General features: G+C 42.6%; 1 protein-coding gene across 1 annotated transcript in view; it reads right to left on the bottom strand.

Moving 5' to 3' along the window:
* Positions 1-20,000, bottom strand: part of ldb2a (LIM domain binding 2a) — a gene marked incomplete at its 5' end in the record, with an annotated part of 93,050 nt that overhangs the window by 55,200 nt on the left and 17,850 nt on the right. The window contains 1 exon segment of the mRNA XM_083651277.1: positions 18,177-18,279. Within this exon segment, the coding sequence (XP_083507403.1) occupies positions 18,177-18,279 (103 nt within the window).

The following is a 20,000-nucleotide window of genomic DNA, read 5'->3' as shown; positions in this document are numbered from 1 at the left end:
TGACAAAGGAAAGTCTTATCTAGAGTCAGCTTAGCTGGTTGGTTATGGCCTTTTTTGCAAGCTAGAACTAGCTAGCATGTTTGTCAACCAATTTGGCAAAGCAACCAAAGCCACTAAAGGCTACTGGCCATGCAATGTAACATTAGATAGCTACTAGGCAATATGTTGATATTAAGACAGAGATAGCAGAGCAGATACTGTGGCTGCTAGCTACAGTAACAAGCTGGCAGTAAAAGAAAATTCTGATTTATCAGAGATGAAATGATCAAAAACAACACAAAAATGAACAATGTCTAATTCAGAGGCATTGTTACTGTGTGTGGACCTCCGATATGGCCACCAGAGGACGTGTGAAAGCCCTGTATCAATATATAGATGTTTACTTTCAGTTTTCAGTCTGACATGTTCCAACTGGGTTGATAACATTCCTGTAAAGCCCATCATAACACATTGTATTGCATGGATAACATGTATTGGTTGCCATGTTTACTCTGGTGGTGAGGAGCTGGTTACTGGGAGTTTCTTTTAGAAACGTTTTCAGACAGTACAGTACACTTATAGAAGTAGGCATCTATCTATCTACACGTACAGTATATATAAATTTGGCAATGTGGACTCTGTTTGTTTCAAGAATTTTGTCCGGCCACAGCTATGCCATTTTACGTGTGATCGGGCTGAAACGTTCAGGAAGTATAAAGAGCACCCGTGCGGCTGACCTGACAGAGCCGTATTTTTTGATTAGGGCAGATTAATTGCCCTAAGCCTTTGTTCACACCTGGAGCTTAACAGAAGTAGAGATGAAGTTGAGCTCACGCTGAAGTTGAGCTCACGCTTAACCGGTCACACAAGAAGCACTCTTTTCCTCGGCGCGCCTTGACCCCGCCTACAACTTCCATTGACTTCATGCCTAGCAGCTTCACGCTTGGAAAATAAGACTGAATCCTGAACAATCGCTTGAGTGCGGCTTGAGCGTGGCTTGAGCAAGGCAGGGTGGTCGAGCCCGTGCAGCGGGCGAGCCTAGGAATCGTGCTTAGTTGTATAAAAGCCTATAATTAGTCGTACTTTATGGTGATTACGGGCACTTCAGTAATGCACCCACCTCGTGCCTCGCTGCTTCACTGCCATGACATGACCATAATTGCAATACAGAACTCACTTTCAGATAAATCGGTTAAAAATGTACAACTCATTTGGATACTGTAAAAGAATGATAATAATAATAATAATTTTCAAAAGTAGACTATATTGACACACACACACACACACACACACACACACACACACACGTGCACGCACGCACATAAACGCACACAAACTCTGCAATAGTTTAAAATCTGTGATGTGTTTCTTCTCTTAATGTTTTTTTTTGTATCTGTCCTTTATGTCCTTTGTTGTCTGTAGTCCACTTTGTGACAAACCAGTTTGCTGAAAGCACTCAATAAATAAAATTGACTTGGCGTGAGTAAAGTAACGGTACAAAATGCTACAATAATAATTTTTAAGGATAGAGTCTTCTGTGTTGTTGTTGTTTACTTTCATGCCAGCAGTCTGTTTTGTAAGAGGAGGCGTCAATTATTTCAGATGCTGGATATGGCTTTAGAAGGAAAACGCTTGGATTCCAGACAGCCTTAGAAGAAGCACATGATTTCATTAAGTCGGCCTGTCCCTTTCTTCACTGGTCAACTTGTGCAGAAGAAAAGAAAAGAGGAAAACACTGCTGAAGTTGTGTTTTCATCCGACTCTTTTAGACAATAGACTGCGCCGACACCCGTGCTGCAATAATACTTTGTCAGCGACAAACAGGAATCGGACATCGGATTCAAATCAATTCTAGTAGTCTGTCGATTGACATGACAAAAGGTTGATTAAGAGAATGCAATAATAGAATTTCACTTCTGTATGAGACAGTAAGTGTGTTTGCATCCACCTGTTTTTATGCGAATTTTCAATTTGCGCATAAAAAACCATGGATGGAAACACTGGAAAATCCTGGGGGATGGGGGGGTAGGGGTAACCTGACTCCGCCACATGGAGGACTTCAAATATCGCATGAACCAATCTCCATTCAAAAACCATGCAGTATCATGTTGCCTTTGCTTACTGGCAAAAGTGAACCCCTTGACTGTAAAGCATGGCGAAGGCCTGGCTGTTAGGAATCAGCAGGATGCACTCTACATGTCGGCATACACTGAATACACATGTAAGGTAAATAAGCAGCACAGGTTTTACACCGCCTGCCGTGGTGTGTTTTAATGGAAGAATGTGGGTTTAACCGGAGAATCACACTTCTAGAACCGATATTTTATTCACTTACAGTAACTGCTCAGTGGATTATATGTATGCCGAATTGAAGATGGCACCTGGTAATCTATTTTATGGTGTAGCTTTGTGGATAATCAAGGAAATGTAAATTTATTTATTTATTTTATTTAAAAATATCTGTCTGTGTCTGTGTCTGTGTCTGTGTCTCTCTCTCTCTCTCTCTCTCTGACTGTGACTCACTTCTACTTTGACTGTGACTCACTTTTCACTTTGATGGTATCAGTTTTTCTCTTACTCTGCTAACTTGAAGCCCCAAAAGCTATCCGGGCTCAATGTAAAGATCTTTGTTTTGTCTACTTGGCACAGTATATCAGAGCTCTACTTGCCACTGTGTATATTTCCATTAGAATAAATAAAAAAACAACAACAGCAACATGACTGAAAAACAAACAACAAAAATACAGTATATATACTGTAGCCATATGTATATAAAAATATGTTTTTTAACAACTCGATAAAAAGTATGTATTGCACTTGTTGTATTCATGGTTAAGCCTTCATATCAGATTAAGGTGTTTCTGTGAATGTAACCAGCGTTACACGGAATCAAACCTATATGAAATGGGAAAATGCATGTGCCTGGTACTGTGTCTCCAGTCATCGGTCTTGCCATAATAGGGCCTGATAAGGGGTTGTCAGCCACATACAGGAAATATGCTATAGCGGCTCTTGTCCTGGGCTTGTGTTTGTGGTAACCGTCGGTGCCTTTAAAAATGAACTGGCGCAATCTTTCTTACTCGGACATCGCAGGCACACGGTGTGGAATTGATTCATTATTTTTAAGTAGCCACTGATTTTAAGTAGCCACGTATCAACATCATTTCACTACCTCAGATTGGTGGTGGTGTCCAATCTGATTGGACAAACCACAACAGAACCAGTGGCACAGAGTGAAAGATAAGGCTTATCATTATGTGGGAAAAATAGCCAGAAATAATAACTCCTTTGAGGCGCACTGACTCAACTGAATCACTGACTCAACTGAATCACTGACTCAATGTCGGCCATCTTGGGTCCCGAATTCAAAATACAACTTTTTAGTACCGTAGGCTACCTGTTTAAGTCTATGGGAGGACTGTTGAAACCATGCCCTCTTTGAAACCTAACTACTCTTTCGTACTTTGTACTACAAACTCCATTCAAACTTTAAACGGGTCACCACTTATAGTAATTTATCACTTTAACTCTTAGACTTTTTCTCAACCTTTATAAATTATAATGGGATCTATGGAGTGTGTGATGTTGTGTTTTGAAATCGGGACCCAAGAAGACAAGATATAACCCATGTGACATCATGCTGCAAGGCATCTATAGGGGGTATACAACATAACACCACCTACAATTGGACTTTAAATTTGAACTAACCTAACCCTTTCACAACAAAAGTGATACACAGATTAATCACAAGAAGTTGAATGCTAATTAGATGTGTCAGAGCTTTGTTTGACATCCATTACTTTTATGAGTTTTCAACAAACAAAAACAAACAAAAATATATGTGACAAGGGGAACGAACAGTCTTGAAAATCATGACAATATTATTCCAAACAGACAAACTGCAGGTCAAGGCTCACCAACAGAGACCAGCAAACAGGATAGCTCCCCAACAGGCATGGACAAACAGGATAGCTGTTATTAAGACCACAACACTACAGACCCCAAAAATGACCACAGAATGAAACTAGAGACCATCTTGTGATGGGATCACACCAGCCTCAACACCCGCGACCTAAAACAAATGTGGGCCAGGGGCGTAAAGTGGGGGGGCAATCTGGGGGGGCCAGGACCCCTTGCTCGGATCACACCCCTTTTCGAATTTGGCCTTCATTTTGATGTCAACTGCACACCTGTAATGTTTTGTGACTGCATCTTGCACGGTTTGACACTATCGTGCTAACAAACTCTGTCCACAGACATACCGTATAAACACCTGGCAAAGTACTCAAAACGACTTCTGTGGTAGTTCCCGCTACAATAGGTGTCTCCAGGTCCAGGACCACAATTTGCCTTGAACACACACACACACACACACACACACACACACACACACACACACACACACACACACACACACACACACACACACACACACACACACACACACACACACACACACACACACACACACACACACACACACACACACACGGTGAAAACAATACCAGACTCACTGTCGCAGCTGGTACACTATGTTGTGAGCTTCACAGAGCTGCCATTCAGAAACATGGGCAAGATGCCTCATTGGTGATTACTACAGCAAAATAAAAGTGAGCTAATATAGCAATATTCTTTTCTGCCCCACGATATGTATATATATTATATAGATTACGGCAGGGATGACGTATTTTTGTAGGCTTACCCAGAAGTCGCCGCCATGCTGGATCGTAGGGGGAAAAGGCAATGGGATTTTAGTATGGGGATGAAAAGTTTTCTGGAGATCGCGTTTAAAAGAAATGCATTTACGCTTCAAAACCAGTGGCCATTACAGCCAGTCTCTTTTTGAGTCCTATGCGGAAGTTGCCATACTCTCAAATGGCCAGTGGGGGCGCAGCTTGTGTAACATCATCCCTGAACGTCCATTCAACTCTATGTGAAACGAGCCAACTTCTCTCTCGGTCTCTGTCTTAAATAAACACTTTACAAATGAGTTTATGGTCTGAAAAAACAATTTCAAGTATTTTTCATGCTCTCAAGGCTCCAGTTTTTTTAATTATAGCCCCATTTCGAGGAAAATAGGCGATATACTTCGGATATTGGGAAACAGTAATACTTCCGCCCGTTAGAGGCAGCAATGTGCCGCAAAGGCATCTAGTCAGCAAATTGCTGATCATCAGTTGTTCAACCTAAGATATTGCAATATTCTCACAGTAATATGCACATGGGAATCAAAACGTAGCATTCATTTTCACAAATAATTTGACCAAGGGACAATGTGCCCTGTTCTGTTGTGCTGTTCCTGCTCCACCATGGTACTCCGACGGCCATCCCTTGAAGAAACAAACGACACCGTGTTATATTAATTACTATAACATAACGCCACCAAATTTCAGTTAAAGTAGGCTATAACGGTGCTCACACGTTAGCACACGATGCTAATCGAGCTAGCGTTAGCTTACAAACATGAGCATCACTCAAACAGTCCAACGAGTCCAACATAGCAGAGCACCAAGTGCGCGACCAAATCCACCTCAGTTATCAATTTTAGAGTTTGCCCAGAGATAAGTATAATAGCAGTTTACCTTGTGGAGGCTTAGCAGCAGCTAGCAGGCTGGAGACTCACACCAGCTACTCAGGCACAATGCACCAGGATCACACCACACCATGGTCTCTTGGCCAGGCCCCGGACAAGACAGTGGTCGGCTGGCTGGACTCCTACTCGCCCATACCTTCGGACTAAAAGTTATTATATTTGTTGTCCTGGACCATTTCACCACTGCAACCAGCCAGCCAGCGAGCAAGCTAGCAAACAGAAGCGAACAACAAGATGGCAGTCGTTCAAGCCTGTGAGACAAATTCGGAAACTCCCCCGGCAGCCGCTAGGGGCAGCCGCCCCCTCCTCCTTCTTCTTCTTCTACTAGTGTTTTAACAGCCCTCTCTCCCCGTACTTCCGTGTAAAGTTAATCCATTCAACCAATCAACGATGAGCAGGAAGCGGGCGATTCAAGCCTCATTTTCTGCTATCAAAACCCAATGGGTGACGTCACGCTGGCTTTATCCATCTATTATACAATCCATGTTCAAAACTCATTAAAGTGGTCCTCGTTTATGAAGATTATGTTGCTGAACACAAACTTCACTGTTTCATAAACTTTTGTTAACCACAGACCGAAGTGCTGCTTCTGGACTCATTCCTGCCGTACTCAATTGTCACATTTTTGTATTTGAATATATTGAATATGGATATAATGTCCCATCCCTACTCATCAGACCATATTACTTTTTTCCCCCATTGCTCAAGAGTCTGGGTTTTGTGCTTCCTACATCAGGTGGAGTATGTTTCTGTGTTAGCCTCGGAGCCTCGCATCCCCTGGACCTGCCTACAGTATATACTGTATACTGTAGCTTTCCACACACACACACACACACACACACACACACACACACACACACACACACACACCTATCTCATTGGCTAAATGATTGTCTGTTTCTCCTGAGGGCTATCTGTCATTCAGTCTCTGCTTGTCTCTCTCTCTCTCTCTCTCTCTCTCTCTCTCTCTCTCTCTCTCTCTCTCTCTCTCTCTCTCTCTCTCTCTCTCTCTCTCTCTCTCTCTCTCTCTCTCTCTCTCTATCATATATTTCTCTCTCTTCTCAATTCAGTTCGGTTCAAAAATTAACAATACTGCCAAAGCGGTTAACAATGTATGGCGGTGTAGAACTATGGACAGTATTAGCAAAAACGTTAAGGCTATGAATTTTGTTATGAATCAGTATAATTCCTCTCTCTCTCTCTGTCTCTTTCTAAGTCTCTCTCTCTCCCTCTCTCTCTCTCACTCTCTTTCTAAGTCTCTCTCTCTCTCTCAGTCTGTTTCTAAGTCTCTCTATCCCTCTCTCTCTCTCCCTCTGTGGCCGATCCGACGGCGTGGTTCCCAGGCTCGGTGCGACTGTCAATCAACAGCAGCCTACATCTCTGCGCTGCAGCTGAGCCAGGGCCGCATCATCTCGTCTGCCAATCAGCCCTCCTCTACACACACCTTCAATCCATCCCATCCATCTCTGTGTAAAGCAGCTTCACGCAGCAACACCCCCCCCCCCCCGCCACCACAACCAACAACAACAACCAACCAACCCCCTCCACAGAAGAGACCCTTTAACTCCCCCAACACACACAAACACACACATAACTCCCCCAACACACACACGCACACACATGAATTCACACATTCACTGTTCCCCATTGCCTGCTCAAAGAAAAATACATTGCCAACAAGACACAGATAGAGGCATACACACATGCGCATACACCCCCCCACCACACACACACACACACACACACACACAAACATTTGCGCGTACTGCACGTACGCACACGCACACATGCACACACACACGCACACACATACACAGACACACATTTATGCGTACTGCAGTGCACATACTGTACACGCATGCACGCGCGCGCGCACACACACATACACACACACACACACATTTATGCGTACTGCACAGTGCACATACTGTACATGCATGCACGTGCACGCACACACACACGCACGCACACACACACACACACACACACACAGGCAGACAGACATTGCACCACTCCCATACCTTCATCAGGGGGCCCTCCTCTCCTCCTCTCCATCCTACCTCCAAATTCAATAATACAACAACCCGCCCCCCTCCAACCCCCCTCTGCCCCCCGTCAATCTTTTATTCAGCAGAAAGCGAGTGGGATCACAGGACTAGTCTTATCCTCCCATCTCAGACTGCTACTCAGATTCCTTCACACAGCTATGACCGGCCTAAAAGACTGTCTACTAACGTGCTGTTGAAATATAGAGGGGCTGAGATAATAACACTGAGCTGAGACTGAATGTGAGCATCATGAAGATGTGTGCGTAGAACTGCTCTAAGACTGGCGAGACATCTAACAACAAATGGCTATCATTAATATTATGATATGCGACTAGGCTAATAGGCAATAACTAGGCAATAAATATCATTACTCCACGGCTTTGTTGTTCAGCACTCTGATTGGCCAGTGAAGTCATTTTGACGTCTGTTATTTCTGAAAAACAAACTGAACAAAATCTTATTTCTGAAGAACAGACGGCTGTTTCACATCTAATCATATCACTCCGCCGCCACGAAGTCTGGTCCATTTGGTTGATTTCTAATAAAATTAACTGGCAACACCTCGTGCCAATAAGACGCTACTCCATGGTTACTGCAAACAAACACTTGGCTGACCTAGAGCAGAAATATGGAAGGTTTGGACTCAGTGGTGTAAGGCGCATGCCACAACCTTTCTTGTCTCTCTTCACTATCAACTGTAATAAAGCAAAACGCCCCAAAATGTTATAATCCTTAACATTTTCGGAAAACACAAAACTGCGGTTTGGAGGCTGAGCAGCAGTGTTACCAGGTTTGTTTACAGTGTTGGGGCTGACTCATTACAAAAGTAACATATTACATGTAATGTACTTACTTTGAGCAGTAACTCAGTAATATAACTTATTACCAATAGGATTTCAGTAATATTATACCAGTTACTTTGTCAAGTAACACAAGTTACAATTTTTTTTTTTAAATCAAAGCACGTATTTAAATAAAGATACAATCATTTCCTAATCAAATTGTGTGTTTTTATGCAAATAACCACTATAGATGACAATAACAAAGGAAAAGGATGACATTTTGAATTTTGGACGGTTTACACTGACTTCAAGACGGTTTAAATAATTTTTCTGGATGTTCCGGGTGCGGCGATGTCATTCTGCGACTGGTGAGGTCTCTAGACCATATTTCAAGCTGAAGGCCATTCGTGCATAATCTAATCCGATCACCCCCTGACGTCAGTCAAGTCCTAGTATGACGTGGTCAGTCAAAGTCTTAGTATGACGTCTGTAACGACGTCGGATATGACGTCAGTTAATTCTCATATATATAGCAAGGGTTCTACGTCACCTCTCTCTCTCTGGCCGATCATAGCAGCAGCAGCTTCACGGCAGTCCATCTCCCCTGAGCCGTCCTCCGAAGCGTTGTTTTGCCCCACCCACCTCCCCAGTCCGCCACCAACGAGTCGTGACTCCTGATCCCCCACTGGGGGGGGGATCTCCTAGCCTACGCAGATGCCCTCCTCTTGCCTCAAGAGCAGCGCCACTGGCTAATGGAGTCATGCGCCAAAGTATTTGCCATGCATGCCGATTGCTAAATAAAGTTGGTTAAATCCTACCAACTGGCCTCTCATGATTGAACTGTTATTATGGTGAAAGTAATGCAAAAGTAGTGTAATAAGTAACGAGTTACTCTACACAGTAATATTGTAAAGTAACTTATTACTTTCAAATGAAAGTAACTAGTAATATGTAGTATATTACATTTTGAAAGTAACTTGCCCAACACTGTTTGTTTACCATGCTGTGGTTACAGTTCTACAACGTTGCCCCTGCTAGCACAGATGTTTCTAATGTGGCAGCCCTGCTGAACTATTTTGTGGCGGAGGCTTGTAAAATAGTTAAGCTTGGAATAAAATCATTCTAAATCAATACGTCATGTCAAATGATTAATGTCTTTGGTACAGTAAGTAACCATGTAATAAGCGAGATAATGTAGGCTACAGGGAGATGGCCCCTTCAGGGTGAGCAAGACCCCAATGTGAAGCAGCATACAGTATTATCTCTTTCTTATGCTAAAACAAGACTGAGACGTAAGAGTATTGTAGCCTTAAGCCTGGGCTAAAACTAGGATTTTACACGGTAATGTACTTAACGGGCCACTTTGCCCATTTTCAACCAGCTTTGCATCGTTACAAAATCGATAATTATAAATGAACATTGTTTAACTTCCCTCCAGAGCTCCCCGTTCATTCGCAGAACTTCCTGGTCCAAATAATGTCATAATGATGTCATTTGGAGCAGCTTTGTCACTATCACAATCACAATCACAATCACTATCACTATCACTATCACTACTATTATTATTAATATTGCTCTCGCTACCTTCAATCACAGAACTTCCTGGGCCAAATGATGTCATTTGGAGCAGTTTTGTCACTATCCAGGTTTTAATGTGTGTGTGTAATTTCTTGCTAAGCTACAGCGGAAGGCACTGAAGGAGAGCGAGTCTGCTCCATCCCTTCGCCCAGATTAAGACCATTTCCCCCTGTTTCTTCCTCCTCGTTATTTCTCTATGTCCTCATGCTTGCTTAAGTATTATTAGTTGCGGTCATTTTATAGCCGCAATTATTGCATTCCGCAATGCAACGAAGAACTGTAGGCGGATTGTAAATGTGTTGTGGATCCCTTTCACCGTTTGCCCTGGGTGAACCAGCCCACTAAACATGCTTTCCCCTCTCGTGAGTCGTGTTTGAACTGCTTCTAAAGTGAGCCTTGCTCTTTGATTGCATCATGGAGAGCAGCTTTCATCAAATACATCGTAGATTGCAAAGCTACAGAAGGTAGCGGGGAGAATGTTAAGGCCATGGTAATTGGAGGAATAATTAGATAGTGTAATTGAATATTCAGTGTAGGAAACAATAATTGGCCTGCACCTATGAAGGACTGCTTTAAAACACTTTACTGTCCAACAGTTAAATGTGATCTCAACAAATGCACAATTAATATGAACTTCTGTCAAAGCACTAGTCATGGCAATAAAACACATTTTAATATGTTTTATCAAATAAATAAAAGCCAATGCAATATAATGATATTTTTGAGAGGGCAAAATTCTCACTGCTCACATCCAATTGGCGTCGGATCTTTGCGAGAGCAAGGCGAGACGAGCTGATAAAAGCTGTGATGTACTCGATCTGGATAAGCTGCTTATGTTGTCTTCTTACATCAGCTATTGTTATTAATAAATGCAGATTACAATTACAGTAGACAGAATCGAGGGTCGGCTCAAGGCTGAGGCTGTTGTTCATTAGTGGCACAGGGTGAGAAATTATCGAGCCGCACGGGCTACATGCTGTGTCTGACAGGTTCATCTACTTTACTTTACTGTACCAGCCATTTTAGCAGGATACCAACATGAAATAGTGGGGGGAAAAGTTTGATAATGGATAGATATTCAATGAAATGAAAGATAATGCACATTAGAGATGCCGCCGGTTAGAATCCCGGATGTTGGGAAAGCCCCAGTGGGGAAAAGTGAACGACAAACGCTCTTCCCTCTCTCAACAATCACTGCCGAAGTGCCCTTCTGCAATGAACCCCTAGATCAGGGATGGGCAACTTTGATGATAGAGAGGGCCACGAAAAAATGTCCTCGCTACCAGAGGGCCAGATTGTGACCGTGCACTTCCACCAGTAGCCTGTAACACCATCACTCCCAAATATAGCTACTAATTTGATGAAAAGGACTGGTAATCCAAGTTTATTATACCAACAGTTATATTTTTTATATTCAAATTTAGTAATTCTTCCATTCAGATGACACCAGAAACTTTGCTCTAGCTTTAAAACAGCCCACTACAGCAATTTGATGGGGTACATCACCCAAATATGTCATATTAATCAGATTAGTAATGTTACATGTGCAATGTGCATCCTGGATATAGTTTGGTGTTAGCTCAAATGCCAACGTTAAACAGTATGTGGATGGACAATGCTAACGCCATTAGCGCCATGTTCGGGGATGTACAGTAAAAATAAAAACATAGATTTGGGTGGTCTAACCTAACCAAAAACCGCCTTGTAAAAAAAAAAAAAATGCAAATTGACCCAGGGGCCACACTGAGTGGGGTCGGGGGCCACATGCGGCCCGCGGGCCGCCAGTTGCTCACCCCTGCCCTAGCTTCTCCAGTGCAGCTTGTTATGTTCCGTTATGGGAGATAGAGAGAGAGAAAGAGAGCTGATGGAGAAAACATTAGCGTTTGCCTTCCCACAATTAACACACAGCCATTTCCAATAAGATTACCTTCCTTTGAAAAAGACACAATGAATGCCAGCTGGAGACCTCGTTACAAAACACCTAAATACAGGTCCATGCAATACAAAAAGAAGATTAGGTAAATTGGCTCTTCTAATTTTTCCTCTGCTGAACGTTATGAAATTAACGAGCCTGGAGGTATGGAGTGAAATTATTGTTTCTTTGTAATCATCATATAAGCTACTGTATGGCTCAAAAAATATAATTTAATTTCAACAAGGATTGTTCTTATTGAGTGTGTCAAGTAAATAATACTATACATTTGTAAATAAAAATAACTTCAAATTTAAACATACGTCTTTTGTGAGCGGTCAATGGATTACATGTAGAAGCTTAGCACTCTTGTCTGTTTAGTATCTTTGATTAGAAATGCCATAACATGCTTTTATGTAGAGCTAAAATCATCTGTTTTGCCCAGGCATGTACCGCTCATGATGTCTGCACAAGTCAAGGAATTATATCCTGCTGAGAACTTATTTCATGCATTTCATCCAACTCAGTACAACACAGTGAAGACACTTTGTTCCACTGCGTAACGCTAACGACTTTTTTTTTTTCTGTTGTCACTCTTCCACCAAAACGCCGGTAACCGCCTCTCTCCACCTCCTCCTCCTCCCTCACATCTCCCCTGGTCAGCGCTGTCGCGACCCGGGCAACGATAACCGCAGCGTGCCTGTGCTTTGAAAAGGGCTGGAAGCAAAGATTATTTCAGAGTAAAAGCCATTGGCGGTCACCGTCACATTTACATTTTACATTTTCGGCAGTTAGCTGACTCCCTTATGCAGAGTGACTAACAATGAGTGCAAAAGCAGCATAAGCATAAATTTCTCGATCGGCAAACATTAAAAGCAACCAAGTAAGGAGTGCAAGGGGCAGAGCTGGAGTTCCCCCTACAAAAGACATGACAGAAATGCCGGTGCCAAAAGAATAATCCTGTATAATAGAGAAGGCGAAGACATAAAAGACGGGGAGGAAAAGGTAGAGCTGTATTTCTGTGCGCATTTGAGTTCAGATGTTCAAATCTCAGGGGAATACTGGAGCTGTCTGTCGAACTCCCCGAGGTACTTGTTGAGCCACATATCAATATATTTACATTTTCCATCCATTATTCATTAATGAGCTTTTTGCCTAGATAAGGTTCCAAAGTGTCCGCGCACGGTTTATCTGAGAGCTAAACATGAATACCAAACAGTTGGAACATGCCAGGAAGTCACAGTGACAAATGCTGAGATAGTGATGACATGGCAGACTAACTGACATTACTGCGGGGAGAGTGAGGCGGCCTGCTGGTGAGAGACACTCATACATACCAATACTCATCATCATAATCATATTCACACAGCTTCCCAAACCAGATTCTCCAATGTTCAGTCATGTCGTTTTGGCACATTTTGATTTGATTTTAGATGGCACTGTTATGACAGAGCAACTTAGAAGTTAGCAGGGATTCACTTTAAAAGATCCCAGAATCATTCATGTATCCCCGGTGGATCATTCACTCCGGTGCTGCATGCTAAGACAATTAGCATACTATGTTAAGTGATAGTCGGTGACTACTATTATGTAAAGTAAGAAGACTGGGGTTTTAGTAATAAAATGTGTTTTTTTTTGTCTTTTTGATCATACAGTCTAAAAATCGCTAAATTCTAAAAATGAAAATATCATTAACTCAATATAGCTGATGGAGACAGGTTTAAGTTCAGGTGAATCATGTATTCATCTGCCGTGTACTGATTATTATGTGCACACATTCTCCTATCGCCTACCATGCAGTTCTGAAAGAGAGAAAGTAGTACCTTGCCATTCAAAACAGGTTGTTATTTTTTGCATATATTCCCTGTCTGTTTACACAAAACTGCCAGACTTCTAATTTAAAATCACTTTCCATTTAGCTTCAGATCTAGCCTGGCTCCAGACCTTCGAAGCCACAACCACTCCACAGTTGTGGATTTGGCTGTTCTTAGAAAAGGAAATGATTGTATGAGTTGACGATTCAGTCTGAATATCAGGCTACAAGTTCTCATTTTGTCACTTTTGAGTATCAACATAGTGAACGCTAACATTTTAGCATGGAGCGCCGGAGCCAATGATCTACAGGGAGCACATGTTGATGATGTTGCTGTCCATGTTGTCATCAGTTTCTGGGTAAGTTAACCAACAGGCCAACCTCCCAAAATATCCTTCAGCAAGACACTGGACCCCCTACTTGCTCACTCATAATAAGTCCCTCCGTGGACCATCTAACTGGAACATGATGCATACATATGACAATGAGCATTATGTAAAGTACATGCTGTCCTTGTTTAAATTTTATATTTTCTACTGTATTTACAATATAGCCAATGTGAAACACTCACATACTTCAGTCATTCTTGGCTTTTCTTATGAGACAAATCTATTTCTGGATGAAGCTAGTGTGTGTTTCCTGGATCGTGTGTGCGTGTGTGTGTGTGTGTGTGTGTGTGTGTGTGTGTGTGTGCGTGTCTGTCTGTGTGTGTGTGTGTGTCTGTCTGTCTGTCTGTCTGTCTGTGCGTGCGTGCACATGTGGGTGCGTGCATTTGTCTAACTTAGCGCACCTGAATGGGAATCGAGGAAGGCCTGCGAGCGACTGGCGGTGAGTCATCATCGCCGTGGCGTTAAGCCTACTGTTCCCGAGGGAACACGGTTACCGTCTCACTCTCTTTTTACATTTGAAAAGCAGCAATCCTCCACTAGCTCCATCTCTCTGTCTTCCTCCATGACTGGACTGAGTCACACACACGCACGCACGCACGCACACACACACACACACACACACACAAATGCACACAGACACGATGCAGACGTATACACACACATTTGCTCATTTCAGAGCACCGCGTCCTTATCTATGTCTGTGTGATATTCAATATGTTTCAGATATCAGAAGACGAACCTATGCAGATGAGATGAAGGGACAATATCGCAAACACAATAACAGCCTCTGGCTCTGGCATATTCGCCGCTGCCAAGTAAAACCCACATAACTGCTTTTTTTTTTAGATATATATATTATATATATTTTTTTTTACTTAAAGTCCCTGGAAACCAGAAATATTTCTTTATTATTTAGCATTTTGAGTTCATCACATCACAGGACCCTATGTTAATAAGCCACCAGCCAAATTTGAACGATGATGAACGTCGCAAAGTATATACCGGTAAATTTAGGTTTGACAGGTGTGGCAAAACGCATGAGAATCGATTATTTTTTAGAGTGTATTTTCTCCCGCGGAATGTGTGGGCGTGTCCTGCAGGAGGGACATTTCTCTCCTCCGAGAGAGAGAGAGAGCGCGAGAGAGAGGGGGGAGGGAAACGGAGAAAGAGAGATCCAGTGCGTGTGTCGAACACGAGGGCTTGAGAGGGCTTGTGTGTGTGTGTGTGTGTGTGTGTGCGTGTGCGTGTGCGTGTGTGTGTGTGTGTGCGTGTGTGTGTGTGTGTGTGCGTGTGCGTGTGTGTGTGTGTGTGTGTGTGTGCTCGTTGCGGCTGTGTGTCTCTCTCTGTGCTCTCTCTCACACTAGTCCCGAGAGAGAGAGAGGAGAGGAGAGGAGAGAGAGAGAGAGAGAGAGAGAGAGAGAGAGAGAGAGAGAGAGAGAGGAGAGGAGATAGAGAGAGAGAGAGAGAGAGAGAGAGAGAGAGAGAGAGAGAGAGAGAGAGAGCAGCAGAGCAGCATAGCAGCATAGCGCTCGGCACAGAGTGGGAGGCAGACAGACACTGAGGGAGCGCTGTCACTGGGGGCAAAGAACGGACAAAAGGAGAAGGGCAGATTGCGCACATGTACAAAGGTTATATAGAGCTTATGACGTCATAAGCTCCTGCGTTTTACCACCTCGCGCACTGCTGTCTTCAATGAGGAAGTACTTTGTAGAATCTTGTAGAAAAGTGACGATTTTAAGGATTTGGGTTGAAAGTAATGTATAATAATTTCTGAGGCACAAATTACTAACATAAGACCCTAAATAACATAGTTAGAACGTTTTTGTGGATTTTGGTTTCCAGGGACTTTAAGTAAAGTTGAAAGTTTGCATGGTCATGTTAGATGTTGACTGAGTTTCCTGACTGTTGAAAACCTATTTAAAAAGCCTGTGTGATATAAGAAAATACACACAAAGAGTGTTGAGAAAATAAGCCTTCTTGATTTTATTCCTGAAATCCTACTTACAGTATGGCCGACATGATTGTTTCTTGCCCTGACGGCAGCGATATGAAACCGTTTCTTACAGTGTGTATGTCAGTGACTTTGAGAGTCTTTCTGATTAAAAAAAAAACCCACAACACTCAGAGTCAAGGTACAACACACACAGTCAAGATACAGTATCAAGTGGAGTTACTCTGTGCTCATCTCAAGAGTGCATTCCCCGATTTGACCCTTTCAATTCAAAGAAAATACGTTTGCCAAGATATCTACACGCTGTCATGAAGCGGTGACATCAGGACCTTGTTCAAAGGCAGACATTTTGTCAAATGTCGCACTATGAATACCCAGTAATTTGCCTATTTCCGGGAGTGCGGTCTACACTTATGTTTATATTTAAAAAGCAAGGGCCACAATAAAGGGCGGTCATGAAATGCTTGGAAAGAGGATGCCCGTGGTTATGAGTGAAAAACCATCATTCTGAAAGAGTAACAATAGAGACTGTACTGCAATGGAATCGCCTCTTCCTCCTTGACAAAGAAAGAAAGAAAGAAAGAAAGAAAGAAAGAAAGAAAGAAAAAAATCTTGATTTGGGTGTAAAGGTAGAGATAAGGCGTTATAAAAAATATATAGATAAGGGTTGCTAAAAATAAATGGAAAATCCACCCTAAAACACGTTTTCACTGGTAAAAAATGATTGCTACTTTCCTTTTCAGAGTCCATTTTGTCATTTGGTGGTTTATTTTTCTTAACATGAACGGTTAACGTCCGGTTTTGCTGTCAGTCCCTCTGAATCAAAGACCAAGGGATTCTTTCTAGAGCCGCCATTTTGCACCGACTTTCACCAATCAATCACACAGGGAGAAATCCATCGTAGAATAGACTCCGCCCACAGTAGCCTCGATAGACCAGAATGCAATGCAGCCCTATGCAGGGCTGAACAATGAATCAAAATTTGATCGAAATCGCAAATATGGCCTAGTGCAATTTTCAAATCACAGGAGGTGCAATACTTGTTGGCGAAATGTGTCAAGATACCATTTTATATTAAATACTGTCATGATGCAGACATGTCCTGCTAAAAATGATCATTCCATCCAATATCGCAAATCATATCACAATTGCAATATCGGTCAAAATAATCGCAATTATATCTTTTCCAAAATCGTTCAGCCCTAGCCCCAAGGTTTTAGTCTCACTTTAGTCTCCTCCTCAACTGGGTAACTCTCACTCTTATTGGTCTCTCCACTAACAGCTGGATGCAACAAGTTCAGACACAGTTTCTGAGGATTGTTGAAAGGCATTTTGGGAAACGTAGGAAATCAATAATTTAATTAGAAGTAGTGGAGGCAGGTTGAGGGAAAGTGGGTATACCAAACAAGTCAATTACAGCACTCCATCACAAAATAACTCCCGGAATGCATTGAACATCACAGATTGATCATCTAGACCAGTGGTTCTCAACATGGGGTCCAGGGGCCACCAGGGGTACCTGAGGGAGTTCCAGGGGGTCCACAGCTAATTGAATGAATTGTGAAACTTCACAATCATTTCATTTATACGAGGTCAACACAAGTAGAGAATGTAGCAGAATGACTGTTTTGATCATAGTTTCACTTTTATCTCTACCTGCAATACAGATAGTCATGGAATTCTGATACAAAATCACAACTTACAATAAAAGTATTCTCAGATTTGGGTCGTAGAGACAAATTATGGGTCCTTGATATGAAAAGGGTTGAGAATCACTGATCTCGAGTCAGAGTAGCTGAGTTTGGACTTTCCCTTTGAAAGCTTTCATTATGAGCTGTATCCCTCATAGCCACTGTTCATCCATACACTCGGTGACAGGCTTCTGTTAGGATGCTAGTAGCCTAATTCTTAGAGAAGCGGGCTCATTACTGGAAGGCTGCTGGTTTGAATCCCATTCAGGAAAATCTGGGCGAGGGAAATTAATTTGAAACGCTCTCCCTCAGAAAATATAGTAAAAATAGTCGAGTGCAATATTTCCAGTGGAGCAATGGTTATACTCCCAATTATGACGGTCTGTTGTCCATCAAACTCTACTTTGTATAAACCCAGTGCATTGTGGGAGTCGTCTTACTGTATCTCTTTGGTCCGTCTTCGAGGCAGAAGGAGAGCGTGAGAGTGGCGTCCTCCTCGAAGAACTCGGTAGCGAAGGCGTCCCACCACAAACTGTCACTTTCCTGTGGGAGGAAAGACGGAATGAAACGACAGTGCGACAGGGAAGACTGTGACAGAACAGAAGCGGGTTTTTCTCCCTAATGGGAAGTTCAGTTCCAATCCAAAACACTACGCTTGTTTGTAAAGAATCATTATCTTGAATTCATCATGAAATACCTCTAAAATATAGAATATGCAGGATGGGGAAACTGTCTGTCCTGTACAGAAGTACTGGGCATCGTTTCAGTTTGTCGGAATAGTAAACAGTGGCCATGGATTAGTAAACCGTGCCCTCGAAATAGTAATCGGTGCACAGAGTCCTAAACTCATATCTTGGAGTGCTGGCTTTTCTCTTGTTCTAAACTCATATCTTCCCATATCTACCCATATCTACCCATATCTTCAGTGCCTACTGCCCAGGTGGGCTATCTCGTCGAAAGGGCCTTTCTGTGTGGAGTTTGCATGTTCTCCCCGTACCCCCCAGGGGGTTCCTCCGTACATAACCCCCCCACTAAAAACATGCAGAAGATCGTCATCCGACCAGTGACGACAACATCTGAAGTTGGTCCCCGGGCGCTGGAAAGAAAAAGCGACCACTGCTCCTGGCCTGCCCCCCAGAGGAAAGGACAAGCCTGGATGGGTCAAATGCAGAGGACATATTTCACCGGCCACCGTCAGCATGAGTGTGTGTGGTGGCCGCATGCATGTGTTGTAGTGTGTTCGTGTGACAATAAAGACGCGCTTCCGTCTGAAATCGTGTTTTAATCGTGTTTTTAAACCATGCCCATGCATTCGGTGAAGATTTGTAACATGTACAGTATAGAGAACGTCAAACTGGGACACCACAGTGGCCCCACAGAGTTTTCTCGCAATTTAACCAACATGCTTTTTATATGGATTTATATGGAGTAAATAGGTTTCCCATTGTCACCAAAACACATCGGATCATAAATTAGACCTGTGATTAATGTCTAGGTGCCTAATGGCTATTACAGCTCACTATACTGTATGTATGCCAAGCCATGTTGGCTATGGCTCACTGTATAGAGGTCAATAGTCACGTGACTTTCCGTGACATTTCCAGCCCCGGAAGAGAGTTCCCCCATTTATTTTCTCCATAATTTAGAAAAATCCTTAAAGAACGAGTTTTAAGGCTGGAACCAAGCCAACCCCCCCCCCCCCATTCTTATATTTTGTTTTGGCTCCAAGTGAAATGTTTTATGGTCACTCATGATTCAGTAGGTCTCGGGTTAGCTTGGTTCCACCCTTAAAACTTGTTATACAGTATAAGGATTTTTCGAAATGTCTATGGAGAAAATGAATGTGAAACTTACTTCCGGGGCAATTTTTTTTTCACGTGACTGTTAAGCTCTGTACAGGGCCAAAAGCCCCTCTTTGATGTTATCAACATTGATACAGTATTACAGATCTGTAAGCCCCGCCCTCGCCATCAGTCAGGAACATTTCAGCCTCAGAATGCCCGCCCCCCCTGTTTTAACTATAATGACAAACTATCTGAACCTTTTTTTTACAGTAACTCACTTTTTTAAAAGCAGAGTTTACAAGGGGGGTTAACAGTCAAATAAGAGCAAACATCAAACTCATAAAATAAAGTTGAACTAGGACAAGAAGGCAGCACAAGATAAAAGAACAGAGGGTAAAAACAATACTGTAAAACAACAGGAGGGGGAAAACAAGAGGATAAAAGGCACCATATGGAGCACGTCTACAGTATAAAAGGAGG

The sequence above is a fragment of the Poromitra crassiceps genome (genome assembly GCF_964638095.1).
Source record: "Poromitra crassiceps genome assembly, chromosome: 15".
Lineage (NCBI taxonomy): Eukaryota > Metazoa > Chordata > Actinopteri > Beryciformes > Melamphaidae > Poromitra > Poromitra crassiceps.
The sequence above is the reverse complement of the archived record's forward strand: the minus strand, read 5'-3'. Positions and strand labels throughout refer to the sequence as shown.